Here is a 23452-nt window from a genome sequence, read left to right on the forward strand (position 1 = left end):
AGGATACAAGACAAATGTATAATCGCTGATGTATAAATAAAGCCCATGTAAACGTCCATTCCGATGACCACTGTTTTGCAGTCAAGGACAGCACAGTGAGTTGGAATGAAGTTGGTGGATACCAGTGGTTTTCCATGTACAATTCAGTATACAGTTCTGTCTGACTGAAGACATTTTTCAACCTTCAATAAATAAATTATATACTGTATGTATCATGATGAGGGCTTTCTGGAGGAAGAGGGCTTTTGCTTTAATTTTTTAAAAAAGAATGTTGACAAGTCTGTAGCAAGAACAAGAGTATGCTACAGCATAAGGAAGATGCATAAAACAAAGTAATTTAGAAATATACCTCTACAGAAACCAGAAACAAAGAATAAAAAATGAAATACTGTGCTCTCCTAATAGCTGAATGGTGTCCTTTTAAACAAAGTCTATTTTAGAGATATTGTGGGTAAATTCATATAGTGTCTTCACATATTAGTAAATAGGGATTGCTGTTTAAGTGATAGATATTTGTTTATATGATATAGATTTTCAGTTAAAATTTTTTCATTGTAAAGTAGAAACAATAAAGATAAGTATAAACACCTGCAGATGCCCTAAGACTCTTAACCAAATATTATATATGTGTGTACATGTTTTTTCTGCCAATTTTTCCAAATTTAAATTCTAAAATCATCAAAGATAAATAAAAAAATTCTGTTGAATCTATTTTTTGATATAATTAACTTAGGTATTATTTTATAAAATATCAATTTTTTGCCTTGGGCGCTTTTAACTGACAAAATGAGAGTTTTAGTAATGTTGAATAAGTAATGTTAATATTTTTATGTCAAAATGATCTGATATTTCTTATCCTTTCAATGATCTGGTGATGCTTCAAATGCACTTTCAAAAAAAGATAACTTGTGCTTCTCAATAGAATTCTGCAAATACATTGCAGAATCTCATATACAGAGATATCTCAAAAATAAGGCCTCCTGAAAGAAAATTCTTTGTCTCCAAGTATATTTAAATGCATGTATCCTGTTAAGTATCTAATTATATTATATGAATACCTGGAAAAAAAAATCCAAAACTCCAGTCTGGTTACCAGGAGAATATGCTGTTTCCATGGTAACTCCCTCTTGTACACATTCTGCTTGCTCGTGTAGAAAAAGCACTTCATTGATATAGTGGTGCATCTTCTCATTGGTCATGTTGACACAAAGCTATTGTGGGGGAAAAACAAAACAATCCATGAGATAATATAGCAGTGCACATCCACTTGTTCAATGACACAGTTTCAGATCGGGCAACTATTGACTGAGGAATGTTAAAACGAGTTAGTCCAGTAAGAGTAAGCGTTACAGTATTGCCTGGGTAGGCAAAGAGTTTCACCTGAAGCCAAGCAATGGACTTTCACATATTTCACAGGTCATGTATATTTCATTTCATGTAGTCTCACTGCTCAGTTTAAAGAAAGTATGTTAAAAACCACAAAAAGTATAAGTATAGCATTAACTGATACATTTTGAGTCTCAGATATATTTTGAGCATTTAAAAAATATTTCCAAACGGAATATATATTTGGGCTCTTGTCAAGAAATAACGATAAAGCTGGGTTTACCATGAGCTCTTCGAGAAGAAAGAAGCATTTCCCAGGCATGTCATTTCTGGTTGCATATTGGTGATAGGTAAGAGGGAATGTGGAGTGTCTTTCAGAAACAAAATCTAGTCAAAGCATTTTGTTGCAGAAACTATTTTCTTTCCCAGGAAATTTTCTACATGTCTCCAACTGTCAATTTGTCTCTTGCCTCAAGACATTCCCATCAGGATACATATACGTTATTTCTTAATGTCTTAATTTCTTAATCTTAAAAATGTATTTATTTTAAACTATTGTTAAAAATGAAACAAACTCAAATCTAACCAAAATAAAATCTGACCTCCCCTCTACGGTATCCTTCCATTTTTCTGTTTCCTTTTATATAAAAAATAGCAAAAGGCTTGTTTCTACTCATTATCCCAAACATTTCTCCTCCCTTTTTCTCTCCAAAGCACTCTAATAAAACTTTTAACCCCACAGCTCCACCAAAATGGTTTTTGTGGAAGTCACCAGTGATGTGTGCATTTCTAAATCTGATGTTCAATTCTTAGTATTCACTATTTCTGGACACTTCCACCCCCAGCGATAGTGGACAGAGTTGGTTCCTCTGCTTCCCTGGGACACTTTCTTCTCTGTCTTCCAGACCACCACCCTGTCCTAGCCTCCTACCTCCTGGCTGCTCCTTCCCTGTCTCCTTTCCTGGGTCTTTGTCAGCTCCTAGCTGCTCACACTGGAGTCCCAGGGCTCTGTTTGGGGCCTTGTCTCTTCTCTGTCCATACCCACTTCCGTGGGCTCACTCAGTCTCACATCACAGCCCCTCATGTTTCCTCATCTGTACTCTGAACCACTATTTCACACTAAGTAAAATCCAAAGATCAGTTACACATATTTAGTGTTCAGTAACTCACTAAAAATAATTAAAAATGAATAATTTATATAGATTAAAATAAGTGATAAAACATTTCAAAGGAAATTAGATCTCATCTGCAAACAGAATAATATCTAGGACTATATTTAAAGTGAAATATCCTGTATTCATTTAAAGAAAATGTCAAAGCTTTTGTAAAGAACATAACAGAATATGAGTGGAATAAATCAACACAACAAAGTAGATCTCCCTGGGTTCCTCTTTTCCATGTACCCCAAATATTCTCCAGGTATGATGCCATCACAACAGCTGCACAGCAGGAGCTCCTTCTGGATGTTTCTGCCCTCTAAGGAGTGGTGCTCATGTCTCCCCCAGCCCATGTAAGAGCATCTCTTATGTTCCATCTTCCAATGAGCAAGACGAGCCACCTTCTCATGTGACAGCTACCAGAAGGGTTCAATCCTCCTTGTGGGAGTCCGCACTTACCCGTAAAGGTGGGCTATTACTGAATTGAAAATACATGCACATAGATGGAAAGGGGCTTTTTCTCACAGATCCAGTTATTCCAGAGGGTAGAAGATTATGAGATTCTAGAGGCATGAAAAAGTGTCAGAGGGAAACTTTTTCAGGGAAGAAATAAGTATATGAGGGTGTAGAACATTGATCTGAATACCACAGGGCATGAGGCTGGGTTGACTTGCTATAAAGTTCTATTCTTTACTTATTGCCAGGGCCAGATTTTTGTGAGTAGGTGCAGGCAGCTGAAACGTATTCTGAAACAGCCAGAACGGCATAGGAGAGGATTGTGGACATGGGGGTACCTTGACTGAAGCAGAGGATGGAGAGCTGAAAGTTTAGAGGTTCTTATGACCTGGTGTAGGCATTTGAACAATGAATGTACAAGGACATTTTTTATCATTAATACAATAAGCAGAGAATCATAGTAGAAATAGGCCAAATAAAATATCAAAATAAAAATTATATTAAAATAAGATCTAAATACCACATATTGACACCCAAATAATAACAAAAATTTCCTTAGCTCCAGGTCAAAAACTGATGCTGCATGGCTATTTCCTTTCCAGATTGTTTTCCTTGCTTGTATCTCTGGCTTCAGGGTAAAAGATGGTTTCTGTAAATTCAGTGATAGATGAATTTCTCTAGACTTGATAAACTTCCCTAATTCATTCAATTACAAAATAAGATGTAAGTTAAAAATAAAATAAGAACCATGCCATGTTGTTGCTGTCTTAGAAGTCATTTTAAAACCAGAAGAAATTCAGGGAATTATTTGAACTTCAATTTTCTCTTTGCATCATCTTCTTCCCCCAACCTCCTGTTCCTTGAACACTGAAATTTCCAGGATTTTCTCCCTTCTACCATGTTTTCCCAGCACATAACTAGGACTTTTCCTCTCTGCTCTGTGACAACTAGATTTTATGAGATATAAACAAAGCTGGACGTTCTTTACATTTAAAGCTAAATGTTTCTTAGATAAACTCACACATCTGGTGCTCAGTTCTCTTAATTCAAAATATAGTCACTTCAGATGAAAACATACCTTACAAAACATTTAACTCTAAATGTGTTGTTCTTGAGTCAAATATGATTTACATATGGGCACAGACCAATAAACGCTGCGCATTGTAGCTGGCAGAGAGAGGAATGGCATTCAGGATCTACAGATCATAAAAAAATATTTTCTTTCTTGTAACTGGTATAGTCTAGCACATTCATACCCTTGAATTATTCCATCAAAACTAAGTGACACCAGCAGATCCAGATCTTCAGGATTAGTTTCTATGTTTATCGTATCCTACAGTGTATAAATCTCCAGGAAAAAGACAGATCATTTTCTATAGGACTGTGTGGCATCTGCCTACGATAGTATCCCTACTGTTAAAGCAATGCATTTCCCTGTCACATCATTTTAATCATAAACCAAAAATAGAAATTGATGAAAATTGTTAGAGAATAAAAATTGAAATTTTAAAAAATATTTCACTTTGCTTCAAAAATAATATTTTGATATGTTCCTTTAACTAATGAATTGTTAAGCTCCTGTAATATTTGGGGTACTTATTTTCTTAAGGAATAAATGCAATAAAATTATTAAAATTTGGGGTGAAGTATGTACCAAAAATGTACAGATAATAAATGACTCCTTCTATGGAATGGAGCAATTGGAAAATATTCTCTTTTATTATATGATATACACAGTGATAATTTCTCAAGCTTTTTGCTATTAAAAATACATTTGAGTCATGTAAGAAAACACAAATAGATTCTATACCTGAGTAATTTGACTTAAAAATGTTTATGAATAGAGTGCTTACGTGTAATCTATTTTAGGAAACCGAGTGCTGCGAAACAAAGGTTGAGCCCGAGAAAAATAAAGTGAAGTCTGTTACTCCCGGGAACAATAAGAAGTCTGATCAAGGATTCCAAATTTTAAAAATAACCAATGGCTGGTTTTCTATTGTATAAGAAATATCCAAATTATAGAAAATTTCTATTTCTCCTCATTTTGAGATTCTCTAATTGCACATTAGATGGGCATGGATGTCTCCAACATATTTAACAAAATTCCCTTATAATTTTGCATTCAGTACAGTCTGAAGCCCTGCACGTACAAAAATGACTAGAACTACTTTCAATAACAATCAAACTAAATCCCCTAGGTTTTTGACTGTCTTACAGCAGACCATCTCCACAGTTTCAACTGACCTGACCTTTTTCATAAGAGAAAACAGATATTTAAATTTTTTTTCCTGATATTTTATCAAATTAAATATTGGCTTTAGCGAATTAATCTGCTGATTTAGCTAAAATGCCTAAAACCAAGTGAGTGTAGGCAAAGCCACCGTAAATGCAAAAGCTGGAAGGGGCCAGGTCTCTGTTGTCTTCCTTTTTCCCAAAAAGGTCTAAAGCAATTTGCCAAACTTTGGCTACCAGAAAGTGATTTTGCCTGTGTCTTTGGATATAGCAAGTCAATTTATTACTCTCCCGGTCAAAATGAAACATACAGCTGCTCTGTTGGATTTTTAACATTTTTGTAGAATAGGGTGGTTTTTACAATATACCTGAATCTTTTATTGTACATCATGTTTTTTTGTTTGTTTGTTTTGTTTTTTTGTATTCTGGAGGAAACAACTTTTTAAATATATTTATTAAAATCCCATAGGGAAATTCTAGCTTAATGTGTAGAATCAAGTAGCCTGCGGACTGATCTTCAACTTGTAGCTGTTATTACAGTGGTACTTTCTGGAACTAAATCTATATTTGTATTTCTAATAGGGGAGAGCAATACCGCATGGAGTAGTGACTCACTGAGAACATAAGCAGTTCAAAGTAGAGTGTTCTTCAAAACCATCTTGATGTAATGTATATATTAAAATATTTTAATAATAAATTTATATTTAGAATATATTTCTATATATATTCTAAATTGTTCAAAGCACTCATTGTTTGAACAGAAGTTAAAATATAAAAGTATAAGAACCATGAACTTCAAAAGTGCTAGGAAATGTAACTAAGGTTAATAATAAAACCATATTCTCCAATGTTAGATATTTAGTTGAAAATTGAAAAAATATATCTGACCAGCCAAATGGTGGCCAAAATCATGGCCAGAACCTTATTTTTTATTTATTTTCACTGAACTGTCTTTGTGTTGAATGTGTGCATCTGTGGGTGTTTGTTAAGCACAATCAGAGAAAGATAGAGTGAAGATTTTTACAAGCAAATTAGTTTATCCAGAAGCACGAATCAATTGAGACCATTGACTTCATTGCAAAACAATCATTACTTTCGCTTTTCAACTCTACCCATCACAACTGGTTTGGGGTTGCATTTGCTCTCCGGGTACTCCTCAGAGTAGACTTAGTTGTGGCTGAAAGGTGGGTATCCATAAATGGTAATGAGTAATTATGAAGTAACTGCTTAGTTAGTACGCACCCTTCTCTAATTAAAATACATGCTTTGTACATTTCAGTGCCGTTGCTAACTGGTTTAATAATAAAAATTATGCACCCCTTAAAAACACTCTTCAGCAACAGACCCTTCTTGCTCATCCAGATGGCCCATCATTTGTATTAATGACAAACTTAATTTCTTGAGTAAATTTTCACCAACTGTTCTGCCTTTATTTTTATTACTCTGTGAAATATATTTGAAACAAAAGTATAATAGAGCATGACATATACATCACAGAATTAAAGTAGGAGATTAATTAACGCTGACTCCAGTTCTCCAGCTGAAGGCAGAGTCCCAGGTGTCAGACAGTGATTCTCAATCGAATCTGCACACTGGAATTAACTGGGGACCTTTTTAAGAAAGGCTGATGCCTGGGCCTGACCCCAAACCAATTTAATTAGAGTGGGGTCCAGGGCTTGATGTATTTTAAAAGCTTTCCAGGTGATTCTAATATGTAGACACGGTTGAACACACTGAGATAAATGGTCAAACAGAAAATGCGCACCCCATTAACCAATTTGCTCATCAATTAATATTCACATGTGTAATATATTAATGTGTGTGTAAGAGAGAGAGCACATAAGCAGGAATGATGTTAGATTTTAGATATTCAATATTTCTCAAATATGTTCAGCAGAATGCCATTTGTATGCGATATTAACAGCTACTTTATAAAAACATTAAATAAGCAGAGGCCAATTGCAGAAACATTGAGTCAAGTTGATGGGCCTTCCATCAAATGCTCATACAGCAGAAAGAGCAACAAAACCTGACACAGAGATTTAAACAACCATCACCGGAAACCTGAAGGTTGAAACAACCACAGACAGAAACCTAACATATGATCGTGACACCTCAAACAACAGTGAAGATCTGAAATGATCACACCCTCAGATATTAGTGGTCTCTCCTTCAGCTTAGGCTACGGAATGACCACAGGAAGGACTGAGAACCAAAACTGTCTAGCCCCATACTCAGCCAGGACTTGGAGAACTGAAACCACACTTTGTTATCTCCATTAATATAACATTGTTATTCAGCTGTCTTCATTAGCCTTTCTTTATTTTGCAGGACTGTCCTACCCAGAAATGGTTTCATTGCTCATCACAAGAACTTTCCTAGGATGCAAGGTTAACATACAAAAGTCATTTGCTTTCCTACATACCAGCAATGAACAAGTAGAATTTGAAATTGAAAACATAACACATTATACATTATAATACATTAGCACCCCCCAAAGTGAAATAGTTAAGTATAAACCTAACAAAATATATACAGGATCTATATGAGGAAAACTACAAGACTCTGATGAAAGAAATCCAAGAACAGAATACATGGAGAGATATTCCATGATCATGGATAGGAAAGTTCAACATTGTCAAGACGTCAGTTGTGAACCTGATCTACAGATTCAATGAAATCCCAATCAGTATTGCAGCAGGTGATTTTGTAAATACCAACAAACCGATTCTAAACTTTATATGGGCTGGGCATGGTGCCTCATGCCTGGAATCCCAACAAGTTGGGATGCTAAGGTGGGAGGGTTGCTTGAGGCCAGGAGTTAGAGACCAGCCTGGGCAGCATAGTGAGATCTATCTCTACAAAAGTTTTTTTAAAAAATTAGCTAGGCATGGTAGTGTGTACTTGCAGTCCTAGCAACTCTGAATGCTGAGATAGGAGGATCAGCTGAGGCAGAAGGATAGCTTGAGCCCAGGAGTTCAAGGTTACAGTGAGCTATGATCAGTCCACTGTACTCCAGCCTGGGATGTCTGGGTAGCAGAGCCAGATCCTATCTCTAAAACAACAAGGACAAAAGGATCCCTCATTGAAATACTCACCTTAAATCACACTTCCAATTCTTAATAAATTCTGTCTTAACCTTTCCCCTCTGCCCCTGAAATACTGCCAGAACTTTGTGAAAGTAGTGTTCTTCCTTGCCAGGCTAAGTATAAACTCAAGTTTCTTTTTATCAGCAAAAGAAAAAAAAAAAGTTAATGGGCTTCTCTGTAGGAGTCTTCAGGGACTTTAATGAGTCAAGTGCACCACGAACCTCAACCTAACTTTTTTGAAGAATACCTTGGAGCTCACCAGACTGTTCTATGTGTTTCCCCAACAAATCAAGCACCCCTGATTTCCACATATTGTCTATAAAATGGCAGGTACAGGGGGTTAGTTAGGAGACAGCATTTCTCTTTTTTGTTTCAGTTGGACAATTCTATAGTTAATTTTGTTTTGTCTGAATCTTCCTATTATTGTCGTCGAGGCCTTTCTTGGGAAAGGCCGGGTTTGCTTTGCTGCTGCACCGTCTGTCTCCCCGGATAGAGCATACTACCTCTGCCAATCATCTTGTCTTATTTCAACAAGAGAGGGCTAGGCTACTGCAGGGGGAGGGCTGCTTCGCTCCCCAGAGTCCCACGTCAGGACCCTCAGTCAACAGAGAAGAACAAGTCCATTTCTCACCACCTGGCCCCACCCGACTGCATTTGATTCTGTTTATTGGTTTTATTTGTTTTTTCACTTTTCCACTCCCCTTACCTCCCCCTGCCATGACCCTTTTTTTGGTGGATTAGGATTTCTCTAAAAAACCAAACATCCTTTCCTTCTCTGGCTTCTCTTTGACGTTTTAAAATCAAAATATATATAACAGATTTTAGAGCAAATATAAGTGGCAGTTACTTCATATGTATAAAGACATGGGTCTTACACAAATAAAAACACTTTCTCTCCCTACATTTCTTTTAGTTATTCTGTTATTCAGAGCAACATGAATCCATAAAACAAATCCAGTACTTTGATGTGTTAAATTCACGACTACATTCTCCTTTAATGTAAATAATTGCTTTTATGGGACTTGAAGGATTGCTGTTCAAAAAGAAGTCTGGCAACAACAAATCAACTGGTTAAATTTATTGTCAAATTTTATATAATAACATGCTAATATCAGGAGTGAAAAATACAAATTAAAACAAAAAATATTTTAGATGTTTTATATGATAACTTACACAAAAAACACATCCTTTTTAACTAGAAGCCATACCCAAGTGTTGGACATGTAAACTCTCTCTCGTCAAAATGCTCTTATTTTAAAGCTTCAGTCACTATGTCAAATTGTTCATCATTAAAAAAAAAGAGTTTTCTTTGGTTAGCAATAATCTTTTAGGTTAATCAATATGCCTTGTCTTTTCATATAAATTTGTTCATATATTTCAAAAACAATGATTAATTTGATTAATGATTAATACTCATATACTTGTTCTTTTTCTAATACTTGTAATTATCCAGAATTAAATGCAAAGCTTAGAGATACAGAAGAACTGACATCATGGCCCATGAAGGATTAGGCTTTGGAGTCACATGAGTTGGCTTCTGAAGTCCCAGTTGGGCCAGTAAATTCCTTGGGGATATCTCTTAATTTTCTGAGAGGGTTGCTGTAAGAGTTAGAAATCATATAGCAAAATAATCTGACTAATAGTAGGAGCTCAAGAAATTCCAGCCATTATCAAGAACTAGCAGAAAACTATATGGCAGCACTTTTGTATTTAGCACATTTGGTATTTGAGGGTTTATATCTGGACTGCACTATGGTAAATGTGGGCTTTTTCTCTTTTTCATTAAAAGAGCTGAATTCACTCCTCTCTAAAGGGATCTCATTGATGTATTCAAATGCATTAATTCTTATTATGCTTTGTACCATTTCCTTACGATCATCCAGGTACTCTACAATGAAGAATATATACCTGCATTATCTAACTTACTTATATTAAATGGATTTGGTGAAAAATTCACTATGAAAAAAATAATTAATGGCATAAAAATTTCTTAAGGGTTTATTGTTTTTACACAGAATAGAATAAATAATATTGAGTCCTAAGAGAAATACAGAAATTCTCATAAAAGGGCAGAAGTTAAAGTTTAGAAGATGTATATTGATCCAAATTTAAGTCTGGCCTTCAAAGAACCTTTGGAACTTGAAATAGCCTGAGTCATTAAACCTGGATTCCGATCCTAGTTCTGTGTGAATTTCCATGAGTTACTTAAACTATTTGTTTTCTTTAGCTCTGAAATTGTAATATTATTTAACTTACAGGGATTTTGAGGAAAAAAATCATTAAATATATAGTTTATGGGCTCAAAATTCTTAATTACGTTTCTTCTACCCAGTTTTTTATTTCCTCAAAACAAGTTTTCAAAAACTGTTACCTAAAGAAGACCTATAACCATACTATTTATAAACGCAGAATCCACAATTATTGTAAAAGGTACATTAAAATACATGTCATTATTTAATTATTTTGTGTATTTTTCTATAGAAACCTGTGGAACAATATGCTAGAGTTCTGATATATAGTGAAAATAAATACGTTTTCTCATTCAAATTTTTCTTAATATGAATTACCCATAGCTTGGAGAGATTCTGAAATGATTTTGGAAAGTTCAAAGTCATTGTGAAAAAGGGATACACAGAGCATAAAATTTTTTAAGAGAGAGGTAGACACTTAATGCATGTATGATTGTTAAAACTATATGTGAAAGAACTTAACAATAGCAATATTTTATCATATTTCTGTATCAATGATTGGTAGATAGATCAATATTGAGATCTAATAGCTATCAGAAGACACACTGGGATTAAAATTACATAAGTGCTGTTGTATTTAGGGCTAAAAGAGCAAACTTCTCCTCATTTAAACTTCCCCAGTCCTTTTCCTATAATGTCCAATTGGAAGGGATCCTTCCCCATCAAGAGGTGGACTGTATTTGCCAAACCCCTCGAACCTGGGCATGCTTGTTATTGTCCCAACCTGTAGAGGAAATTATCCTATGTGGCTTCTGAATCCAGGTTATACAAAAAGCATGCAGCTTTCATACAGCTTTCCCCTTTGGGGAAGCCATTCTCAGGAAATCAGCCGACATACTGTGAGAAAGTCCAAACTGACCTATGCAGAAGTCATGTGAAGAGACCCACAAGGACAGATCCATCTGAAGGGAAACCTAGTGCCCCTTCCAACAGCAAGTGTCCCCCTCTACGTTTGTGGGTAAAGGACCCTTTTGATGACTTTTGCCTCCAGCATTCCAGTTATCTAGCTGAGGCCTCAGACATTATAGCTAGAGATAACCTGTTCCTCGGTGCCCTGCTCAAATCCCCAACCCAAAAGAACGAATGAGCATAATGCGCTAACAAATGTTAGCCATGGAGTTTTCAGGTAATTCATTACACAGCCATAAAGTCTGGAACACTGACAAATGTGTAGGGTTAGAAAAGAGGCAAGGACAGGTGCAGAAGTGGGAACACATTATCTGGCTAGAGGACATTTTAAAAAAAGAATGGGTTCTTCTAACATTTGTACCCTACCTACCCACACCCTAATATCTGTGCAATCTTCAGTGCCCAGGACAGGGTCTGGAACTTGGGGCACACACATTAAATGTGTGTTGAATGAATGAACTGCAGATTACTCTGATGTAAATAAGCCAGAAAAATGGATCCTTCCAGGCACTGCTAGTTCACTCTTGCATAGAAGAGACTGTAGCACTCTCACTTGTATCATGTATAAAATGGGCTAATCCACGTGAAGAGTATTTGGTAAGAGTTAAATTAATAGTAGTTAATTCATTATTTGATTTATCTTTCTATCATAGCTAGAATAGTGATTTCACAATAAAGATAGAAATTTCACAAATTTCAATTTGAAGTTGAAATTGCAGAATTATATAATTTCATAAAACTTTAGAAATCAAGGTATGGATATTTTTCCAACTCCTTGAACACATAGTCCAAGCCTGACTGAATTATTGTTCATCTGAATTTTCCAGTAAGTCTCACTTTTTAGAAAACAGTCTGTAAGCAGGGGAATGTTTTGAGTCCTTGACAACTCTTCTGCAATCAGTTTAGATGAAGTCTGGCTTGAAAATAGATTATATGTCACAATTTTATCTTCTACGACAGAAGCTTTTACTTGGAACACATGTGTTCTCTCCAAATTCTCTAAATTCTTACAGCAGATTGTTGATATGTAATTTTACTAGACTCCATAGCTTGAAGAGATTCATTATGTGCATTTGCATGTATGCGTATAGGGGGGCATTTGGGGAGATTATTATATGTTGGATCATTTGTTTCCACCACTTTGCTCTTTACTGCAGATCTGTAGCATGCAGAGCTTTGTAATAACATGTTTGGAGGGAAAACATGATAGCATTTATTAAAACAATATTTATATAACCTCAAATTTTTCTTATTTATTTAAATGGCAAATTATGGATAATTTTAAACATATTCAACAGTGAAGGGAATAATACATAAGCCCATCTACCATCAACTAACTTCAACAATTATCAGTAATTACTGATTCAGGTCCCATTCTGCTTTATCCATTATCTATTGTCCCCAAAAGGGGACTCATTTGAAGCAATCTGCAGATATCATGTCATTAAATCAGCAAATATTTTAGTGTAATTTTCTGAGATATTAGGACTTAAAAAAACACATCCATAGTACACCATTATCACCATACTATAATCAACAATAATTTTTTAAAATTTCATCAACTGATCAGATTTCATATTACCTTAATTGTCTCATAATTTTTATACCTAATTTAAAAAATTAGGGTCCAATAATATCCACACATTCACCTGATGTATATGTCTTTAGATCATTTTTAATCTATAGACCCCCTCCTTTCACATTTTTCCCTGCATTTTATATGTTGAAGAAATCAGGTTATTTGTCCTGTACAGTTTTCCACATTTATTTTATTTTATTTTTTGAGACAGGGTCTCATCTGTCACCCAGGCTGGAGTGCAGTGGCACAATCATAGCTCACTTCAGACTCAAACTCCTAGGCTCCAGCAATCCTCCTGCCTCAGCCTCCTGAGTAGCTGGGACTATAGGCGCGTGCCACCATGTCTGCTAATTTTTTCTTTTCTTTTTTTTTTTTCTCCTTTTATTTCATTATATTATGAGGGTACTAATATTGTTGGGGTTACATATATTGCCCCTGCCACCCCTCTGCCCCTCTGTGCCACCACTTCAAGCATGTCCAACCCCCAGTTGGTGCACCATGTCTGCTAATATTTTCTATTATTTTTAGATATGAGCTCTCACTATGTTGTTCAGGCTAGTCTCAAATTCCTGGTCTCAAGCTATTCTCATGCTTCAGCCTCCAGAAATACTGGGATTACAGGCATGAGCTACCCTGCCGGATTGGTTTTCCACACTTCGGATTTGCAGTGTATCCTACGGCTTATTTTACCATGTTTCTCTGTCTTTGGTTCCTGTTAACAACTAGTCACATCAAGAAACTTTATTATATTCAAATTTTCTCCTTCCCCTCTTCCCTCCCTTCCCTGTAGTAATACTTGGTAGGTTTCTTGTGTATGTTGTCTTTTCATAATGTTAGCAGTCATTGGCACCCATTCATTACTTATTAGGAGCTATAAAATTGACGTATTCTAATTCTGCATTCATTCTCCATTTATTTGCAGTGACATCGCATCAGGTTATAAGTCAACGTAGGGAGGATTAGCATCTTTATAATATTAAGCCTTTCTGTCTAAAAACGTAATATGTCTTTTCATTTGTTTAAGACTATTTTGCTTTTTGAAAATGTTTTAAAGTTCCTCTCACTTAGGTTGTTTAGTTTTTTTAAAAACCAATGTAAATGGTGTCTTCTTTTCTATTATATCTTCTAACAAGTTACTAATATTTTAAAAATGTTTTATTGACTTTACACACTGATTTTACAACTTGCTACTTTGTCAAGTTCTCTTATTGTTGGTAGTAATGGTCTCGTTAATTCTTTTGGGTTTTCTAGATACATAGTCATGTCTGGAAATAGTAATATTTTTACCTTTCCTTGCCACTTCTCATACCTCAAATTGCTTTCTCTCTGCTAACATCATTAGCATTGCAGTATACAGGAGAGTACCTTTGTCTTGTTTATTACCTTTCTATTTATCAAACTTATATACCTGGAATTCATTACTTTTAATGCTAAAGAGTATCTTGAAATAAAAAAAGTGGACTGTAGAGGTTTTCCCCTCAAAGCTTTAGGAAATATTTTTGTAGTGCTAGATATGAACTCCACATAATAAAGGAAACACAATTTTATGAAATTTAGCTATTATATAACTGAAAGTGGGTCATAATATAATTAATTAATCAGGGTGACAGAGTAATTAGGCTCTCAAATTGTACTTTGGGACTCAAATTATTTAGTGTACCTTTCTCTACTGAAGTAACAAACTACTGCTGGATTATATCAGCTATAGGTTTTACACTAAAAATTATCCTTGTTATAATGAAAGAAATAATTTTGAAGAGAAATGATTCATTAAAAGCGTGTAATTGTCTGAATGTTTGTGTACCCTCAAAATTCATATGTTGAAGTGAACCGACAAGTTGAGTAGAAATGGGCCTTTGGTCATAATGGCTCCACCCTCCTGAACAGGATTGGTGCCCTTCCTAAAAGAGGTCCTACAAGATGCCCTGCTCTTGTGCCATGTGAGGACAAGGTGCTATCTGTGGAACAGAGAGCCCTCACCAGACATGAATCTGCAGGTGCCTGATCCTGAACTTCCCAGCCTGGGAGCGATACATTTCTGCTGTCTGTTTATCAATAACCTAAGCTAAGATATTCTGTTATACAAACCTAATACAAAGTGAAAGAAAATAGGATTGGAATTTCCTATTAGTTAAAACAAATTCTCATTCAAGAATATTGTAAGCATCCCACATTTAATCTTTGGAGCTCCTGCAGGATATGAGGGTGCAGATGCAGATGTGTCGGTGCTGCATCATAGCCCCTTGGATGCGTCCTTATTCTAAACATTTGTCAGGCTTCTTAGGGAGGAAGATTCTTGAGAAACACATACATTATTCCTGAACGAGAAGAACCACTAGGAAATCCACTATCAAGATTGTTTTCTTAGCAGTGTATTTTTCTTTAAATTCCAATTGAAAACACATTTATTAAATTTCTATTACATACCAAATGCAGACACAATTTCAATCCAGAAGGAGTTGACATTCTAGTGAATAATTGATAAATGGGTCAATAAGCTTAAAACAGAATAAAATAAATACTTACAAAAGCACTAATATTTTTCTAGGTTTGATTCTGAATAAAGCATTGATTTGTTAAGCATTATGTTGAGAGTTTGCAATGGAATAAAAACGAGGAAGTCCACCTTCTGTTAGCAACAAAAGAATCTAAAATGTATCACTTAAATCAGTGGCCTTTAAAAAAAAGTTCATGTGGAAATTTAGGAAATTTGCTAAGTCCAGTTTAACATGAGATTTGCTTTCATCACAAGGAAAGTAACGTTATCCTTCTAAATGACTCCCAGTTGTTACTGTGCACAACAGCAAAACAAACCTGCTAAGAAAACAATATATTTAAGTAATCATTTTTTCATAATTTAAGTCTCAGAATTGTTTTTGAGATTTTGCCCATAAAACTAGTCCAAAACTAGCTTTTGGCATTTAATAGAGATTTACTCATTAGATTGGGAAAAAGAGATCATTCCTTGTTATACAGAAATTTCAGACTATGAATGCACCCTACAATAATATATCATTGAAATATTTAGCAGAAAGAATAATAAGGGATTTACATAATTGTAGTAAAATAAGTATGTTTCAACAATAAATAGCACAAATGTTTTGCACATAGTAGTCAGTGTAGACATGATCAGTAAGGTAATTGTTTGGGTGTGGGGCAGCAGCTTGGGAGCAAGTTCTCCCATGAGGGACGTTACATGACATTGTTCCATCTGTCACTTACCAGGAGATGGATAAACCAGGAAATCTCATTACAAACATGAAAGTGTCCCTGTTTTTTAAGGTAAAAGTCTAAGAAATCTATACAGATGCCTGACAACATTCAAACATTTGAGCTGAGAAACACATCATCAGATGCAGCCTGCAAACCTGCATATAATATATATATTCTACTAGTCACACTTAACACTTTCTTGTGTTCATCATTATTTTTCTTATGGTAAGCAATAAATAAATAAAAACAGGAAGTCTTTCCTTTTCTATTTATCCATAGAAAAGTATGAAAGGAGAAGAATTCTATGTCACCATTGATCTTATTTCAAATTAGACTTTTTGCAAAGTTTTTTAAGGAACATGGTTCATGCTGACTCAGCTTGGATTGGGTGAGTCACCATAATTAATATCCACACACAGGATAATGCAGGACTTTTCTAGAAATAAAGTTGGCTAAATTTCAAAAGGGTTTTAAGTGTTCTCATTTACAACAGTAATGGTAGCTGGCCCTCATTTCTTAAACATGTACAGTATGATAGTCAATGATACCAGAATCTCTATTTAATCATGTCTAATCTAAATCTGTTAATTATCCTGATTTCACAAAAAAGAAAACCAAGGCTATAGATCCCTCATTTTGGCTAAGAAATCTATGCTAGTAAAAGTCACAGAATTGGGTTTCTGATACATGTTATTTAATTTTTTATCCAGTAACATTAACTACCACATGATCTACCTTAAGAAAATAAAGCCAAACAAATTACATAATTATTGAAATTCTCCCCAAACTCTGCTTCGTTGTAATTCTGTAATGTAATGCAGTTTGGTTTTCTATCTTTCTACTTTTATCTTTTTACAGGTTTATTTTTCTTCTGTTTGCCAAGGAAAGTTGTACTTCTTTCTCTTCTTCAACATTTAATTTTTAGATATACTTAATTTGATAAAACTATTCATGCAATACTATTAAAATGCCAAACAATTTAGCACTTTAAAAAGCGTCCTAAATTATAGATGGTTTAGAAATAACCAGTGCTTCTGTTATGTGTTTTTATGAATTTGCAGTAGTCCTATGTATGAATGCCACATAGAGATGAATCTACAAATAACAGCATGTAGCATGATGGAATATTTCCATTTTGATTTTTGGCCAAGGTTTCTTAAGGTCTTTGTCCTGATTTCAAATATTCATGTCCTCCCTCTCTCTGACCTAGTAGAAATAATATTTCTGTAAGCACAACTCAGGTCTTCATCTTGTCTTTTAAAACAAGTGACTCTGTTTTTAATGTGTGACGATGCCACTTGTTTATAAGGCCACATAAAAATGATGAATATGTCAACAAACCAGGGATATTCATTTTTAAACATGAGAGTAAAGCACTTATTTTAATTCCATATTTGCAAGTAATTACATTAACAGTCTATACTGAAGTAAAAAATAACTTAGTTGGAAAAAAAGCCATTAATGTTCATAAAATTTCAGGAAAAGCCTACTTACTTGTTCAAATTCATTCTTTTGAAATTCTTCAAAACCAAAGATGTCCAATATTCCAATATCCAATGTCTGGATGCTGAAACAAAATGATACACCAGGATAAATGGGCATCCTTACATCCTTAATTCCCACCTCCACCCATCCACCCCCCAGACCCTCTGCTTGTTGGTGTTTCAGGTCATAAGAATCCAATTAGTTATTATGGATAATAACAATGTACTAAAATAATATAACTAAAAATGTACAAGCAGTTATCTTAGAGTCTGGTGGAAAACTTCGAAAGTTAGCAAAAAAAAAGTGTTCTTTTAATGCTTTGATTTAAACACAAATACATGAACAGAAAACACAGTGATTTCTAAATTTAAAATGTAACAATATATGGATGGTTTAATATTTGCTTCTCTAAAACAGTCCTTGCATCTGCTCCTTAGATTGGACTTGTTTTCCCTTAAGGAACTTGAGGCTGCATACCAGGTGGTTCTCACTAGCTGTTACTTAGGCTATATGTGTAGTAAATCAAGAGTTTTCTCATCACATACAAGTACAACACAAGGCAAATCACAATTAAGTCACATACATGCTTTTGGATATATCAAATTTAGTGACTTCAAAAAATTACATTGTGATTTTCCACAAGTAATTTTCATGAAAGAAAAATGAAGAAAGTGAAACTTTGAAGGATAATTTAAAGAAATCAATCTTGTGATTCAATGCAAACTATCACTCGAGATTTACAACAGTCTTGGATGATAAAATCTCAGACCTCTGAATCCACACGATGAGTAAGGAAAGAAGACAAACCTGAGTCAGTCACAGCAGCCCTGACAACTGTGATCTTGTGAAGAGGGCTGGGGGATGCATAGGGAAGTATGCATGAGGTTGCTTCATGCAAAACAAAAAAGTCCCCAAATGATTCTGGAATGCCCAGGAGAGCCTGCACGCTGCCTCTTCTGCATCATTGACCTAGAGTATCAGTGGGACAATTGACGTTCTCATTTTCTGCCAATGGGTACACTATTCCATTATCATTATAGTTATTATAATGTCGATACCCCTTATTGTTGTTGGTGGCTGAATTTTTATTTCCTCTCCATTTACTTTGTCCAAACTGTAGAACCAAATTGGCAACCACCTCTGGATTTGCACCTGTACCTTGTTTCTTAAAAGCAGTACACAATCCTGATACTTGAGGGCCTGAAGTATGTCACTTAAATAACAATTATCTTCCTTTAAAAATGTTGAGTGATGATTCTATAATATCCTGCCTGTAAGATCATTTGTTGTATATGGTAGAGATATAAATGTCATAGTAGGAAGGAGAGCTTTAAAAAACTCTTAATACAAACTTCATATGTCAAAGAATATAAAGTGAAGAGAGAATCATCCAATGTATGTCTCTAACTAATTTATTTAGTTTTTTAGAAGGAAAAATAAAGATAGTTTTGTGACTCACATAGTGTGCCCAAATAAACTCTGCATGCATTAGAGAACTAAATGTTAAGACGAGAAACTATCAAAAGGTATGAACGCAAATGTGATTATTTTTTCTTATTTCTGTTTTGAGGAAAATCAAAAGAAATGTTTAGAGCTGTGATTATATGACTACTGAACACTTTTGTAACTATTTAACTCTTTTTCAGGATAAATATAAATAAAATTAAGTTTCCATTAGAGGAATTATTTACAATGTGTTGTGCCTTTCATTTTAATAGATTTTTTTCCAGACCTCCTGATACATCTCTCCTGTCTTCCATCATTTGACATCCATCCATTCTCCTTTCTATCCTGCTCTCTTTAAAATATGCACAAAGTATGTTGAGAATGATGTTCCCTTAGTGCTAACAATGGTGCTGAGATTTAGGACAATTTCTTTATTTGTTTTGGTTCTTTGTGAGCATTTGCATGTAAGTGTCTATGTGTGTTATCCATGTAATGAGATGATTTATTTCTTAGGAGCTTAGAGATGAACTTGGAGTTCTTCAGTCTCAGGTAGGAATTCTGGTTCAAACACTTTTTAGTTGGACAAGTTTGGGCAAGTTACTTAAGTTTTTTGAGCTGTGTTTTCATGACATATAAAAATAAGATAACAAGTGAAATCTGTCCATTTAGAGTGTTTCTAGAATTAGAGTTAATCCAAAGTTCTAGAAAAATAGCTAGTATTAAATATATAGTGTGTGTCCAATAAGTGGGAGTTAACTTTTTAAGAAATATTTTTTAAAACTACTATATAAATGAAAGGAATAGTTAACAGAGAAATATAAATGATTAATAGGCATAAGAAAGTATCAATCTCATTAAAATTGCAAAGAAATAATATTTTAAAAACTAGGATGAGAAAGATATTTTCCCATACATTTTTTCTGAGTCTTTAACTTGGTAGAGTCTTCCTCAAAAACAATTTGGTTACATGGCATAAAGCTTTGAAATGTTCATATCATTTGAACTAATACTTCCATATGTAGAAATCTATATGAAGAAAGTGATCAGAAATGCCATTAAGACTTAAGTACAAGGACATTCATTGTTAACTTAATTATAATATCAACAAAAAAAATAATAAATTTCCTACACTAAAACCACAATTAATTAAATAGCATGCATTCTATAGTGGATTAATGTAAAGAAACTGTCCAGTTAACAGAAAGCAATATATAAATTCTGCATAAAGAAAAAACCAATTATATATCTAGAAGATCTCAATAGAAATCAAGCCTGAAAAGAGGAACTAGATATTTTTTGTTTACTTTTTTTATTATTCCCCACATTGTAAGATTTCTATATTGAAACACTTCTATTTTTATAATCAGCAAATATTCAACTGATGTGTACATAAAGACAATATGAAAACATGGAAAATGTTCATGAATGACATTATTTAAAAGTAAAAAACCGAAACAAAGTGTATATCCTCTGTACACTTATAGGTTAATTTGAATGATGTTACAAAGTAAATCCATAGCACTGGAAAAATAAGGCACATTTTAACAGTAGATATCATAGAATTGTAATCCTGGAGGTAATTTCTTAATTTTCTAAATGTTCTATACTGAGTATTATAATGATATTTATTATTAACCTTATTTAAAATGCTTTATCTAAAAATACATATGTTTAGATATATGTTGTGACATTTTTTGATTTGTTGGAGAAAAAGGATACCAATAACATCAAGGCAGCGAGAGGAAGCTAGAGCCCAGCAGCAATAGGACATAGGTGTCTGGTTTGGCCAGCGAGAGGAGATGCAGCAGGTGCGGGAGGGAACCCCAGGAGTCAGGTGAGAAAGGGCTCGCTCTCCCGAAAGCCAGGTACTGATCTCAAGCACAGGTGTCTCCTCTGTGCACTCACATGGGGAGCTCTGCCTCAGGCTTTCAAGTCAGACTCCCCTGCTCAGTTCCCAGCTGACCTTGGCAGCAGCAGCCCTATAATCACAGCACATAGTTTTGATAGAATTTTGGGAAAAGTACAAGAGATACCAGTGACACTATGGCACCGCATACACACCTTCCCTCCTCAGGATGACAAATTTCTGTTGACACATGAAATAGAGATGCTTGGTCACCAAGGCATGTGTGGGTGAGAGAGTCACACTAAAAGATTCTGGTTCATAGTGGGGAAAGTAATGTATTAATTGGTAATTTGGAGTAGCATATATTTTTGTTGAAAGGGTACTCCTCTTAAATGAATTTTTTTCACATTTCATAGTCTGATTCCAAACATACTTGGTTCACCAAGTATGGGGGGAAGGAAAATCTATTGTCAGCAGAAAAATTAAATGCAAGTTTAAAGCATTTTAAGGACTACTTTTGCAATTACTGGGAGACATAATATGTTCATTTAAAAGAATCTATTTCATCATTTATGACTGAATGAAATACATGTCTATTATTGCAATAGCAACCTGGGCAGGATAGTTACAAAAATGTTTATCTAGCAAAATGCCCATACTACGAGCAGTCAGCATTGCTGTCACTCCTTTATTGATATCTGACTCCTACTGCAGGGGCATTTGACTCAATATTCAATTTCTGGCAAAGAGGAACAGAAACAGTTCATCTGACCAGCCAGGATGCAATCTGACATACAAAATTAGCATACTAATGAGATGGTCTATTACAGTCCAATTCTGCCTTAAAATTCTCCTGAAAACTTTCCTGATAGTTAACAAAACTGTCCAGTTTGCATTAGTATATTAGTATTATAACCCTTTATATCAGGCAAAATATTAAATGTCAAGCCATCTGTCTGGTTTTGATGTTTCCTTTCATGTGTGTAGGTATACGGTGGGGAAAGATCCAAGTTAAAGAGAATGTCTATCTTAGAACTTCGAACATGGACAAACTCACTTCATCTGAACAGAAAAATCTGGTGATGTGTAGAAGCCACATTTTGTCCTCAATCATCCTTAGGCAAGGAGATTCCCTAGAGAGTTACCTAAGTATTTAGTAACTTTAGAAAATAGCTTAACCTTGCTTTGGTACAAAACCCTTAGACTGAGTTAGAGTTGGGTCAGCCTTTTAGGCTGATCATAGATCAGTAGGACGCCAGATGGGGTAATAATGAATATAAACCCAGACTTGAGCAATCTTGTTGTCTAGACTTACTGCCCTTGGGATCAGCTGCACATACACAGAGGGCCGAGGCGGGAAGACCCTGGAGATCTTGGGCTGTGCTATGGCATTCACCAGCTACACAGTCAACATGCTGATTTGTTCAGTTCAAATAAGTTCTGTTTTTTTAATGGGCCGGGAACACTCACTGGGGAGGCTGACTCTGCCCACTCCTTAGGTTATCTCAACCTCTCAGGGGTTCCCGTAAGAGGAACTTGGGAGGGAGAAGTGGGATCTCAGGATTACATACTTTTGGGGGTTTCTCTCTTTTATTCTTTGACTGAAGAAAGTACTTGAGGCTTATCACTTTCTGAAACCATCCCATAAATTATGGAAAGTGCTTGCAATTGTTCACAAAGTCAAGCTAGAAGCTGAGAGATGACCACAGTGACCATCTTAATTGTTTATAGTATTGTGCAAACCAACATCTTTCCTAAACACAGTCACTCCCTGCACTTCTTCCCACAGGAAATGTAAGTTAGGAAGTACAAAAGTGGAGACCCACTGAGAGGAAGGTTGCAGTTAATTAGCCTGGATATCTAAGAAAACCCCAGGATAAAGATGAACACTAGAACTATCACTTTATTGATCACTATATACCAAACACTGTTATTAACATTTTAAAATGCCTTATCTCATTTAATCTTCACAACCACCCTGTGAGATAAACACTACAATCATTCCAATGTTGCAGAAGAGAACACTGAGATGAAGAGTAGTGAAGTAATTTGCCCAAGGACAACATGCTAGTGTGTAAAACTAACACACATCAGTATTAGACGGATCAAGGTTGTGAACCAGGCCTTCTACCTCTAGGTCCAGTGCCTGCAGGGCCTATGAAGTGCTATATGAAACTTCTGTCATGTGATGGTCATGTGCACAAGTCTACTTCTGCCTCACTGAGAAACCAGGAAGTAAACTGTCCCTATTTGGGATTAAACAATGGGCAGTACCTCAATAACTGTAGTAGTAATAAGAGTACATGTAATGAAATATCATTTCTACCCTTCATATCAGCAAAAGCTACAACTCACAGCTTAAAAGGAGTACTTAGTACTTTTAATGAATATACATTCTTATTTACTATGAACTGCATTTACAACAAGGATATATATGTATGCTTTGTTACTGAAAGCAGCTTTAG

General features: G+C 35.0%; 1 protein-coding gene across 2 annotated transcripts in view; it reads right to left on the reverse strand.

Annotated features, from left to right (window-relative positions):
• Window positions 1–23452, reverse strand: part of MYO16 (myosin XVI) — a 610163-nt gene that overhangs the window by 176293 nt on the left and 410418 nt on the right. For both annotated transcript variants that reach the window (XM_012751938.3, XM_012751933.2), the window contains exons 21-22: window positions 17705–17777; window positions 1059–1211 (exon numbers count right to left, since the gene is read on the reverse strand). In XM_012751938.3, the coding sequence (XP_012607392.2) occupies window positions 1059–1211; window positions 17705–17777 (226 nt within the window). The remainder of the gene's footprint in view (window positions 1–1058; window positions 1212–17704; window positions 17778–23452) is intronic.

The sequence above is a fragment of the Microcebus murinus genome, chromosome 13 (genome assembly GCF_040939455.1).
Source record: "Microcebus murinus isolate Inina chromosome 13, M.murinus_Inina_mat1.0, whole genome shotgun sequence".
NCBI classification, from domain to species: domain Eukaryota; kingdom Metazoa; phylum Chordata; class Mammalia; order Primates; family Cheirogaleidae; genus Microcebus; species Microcebus murinus.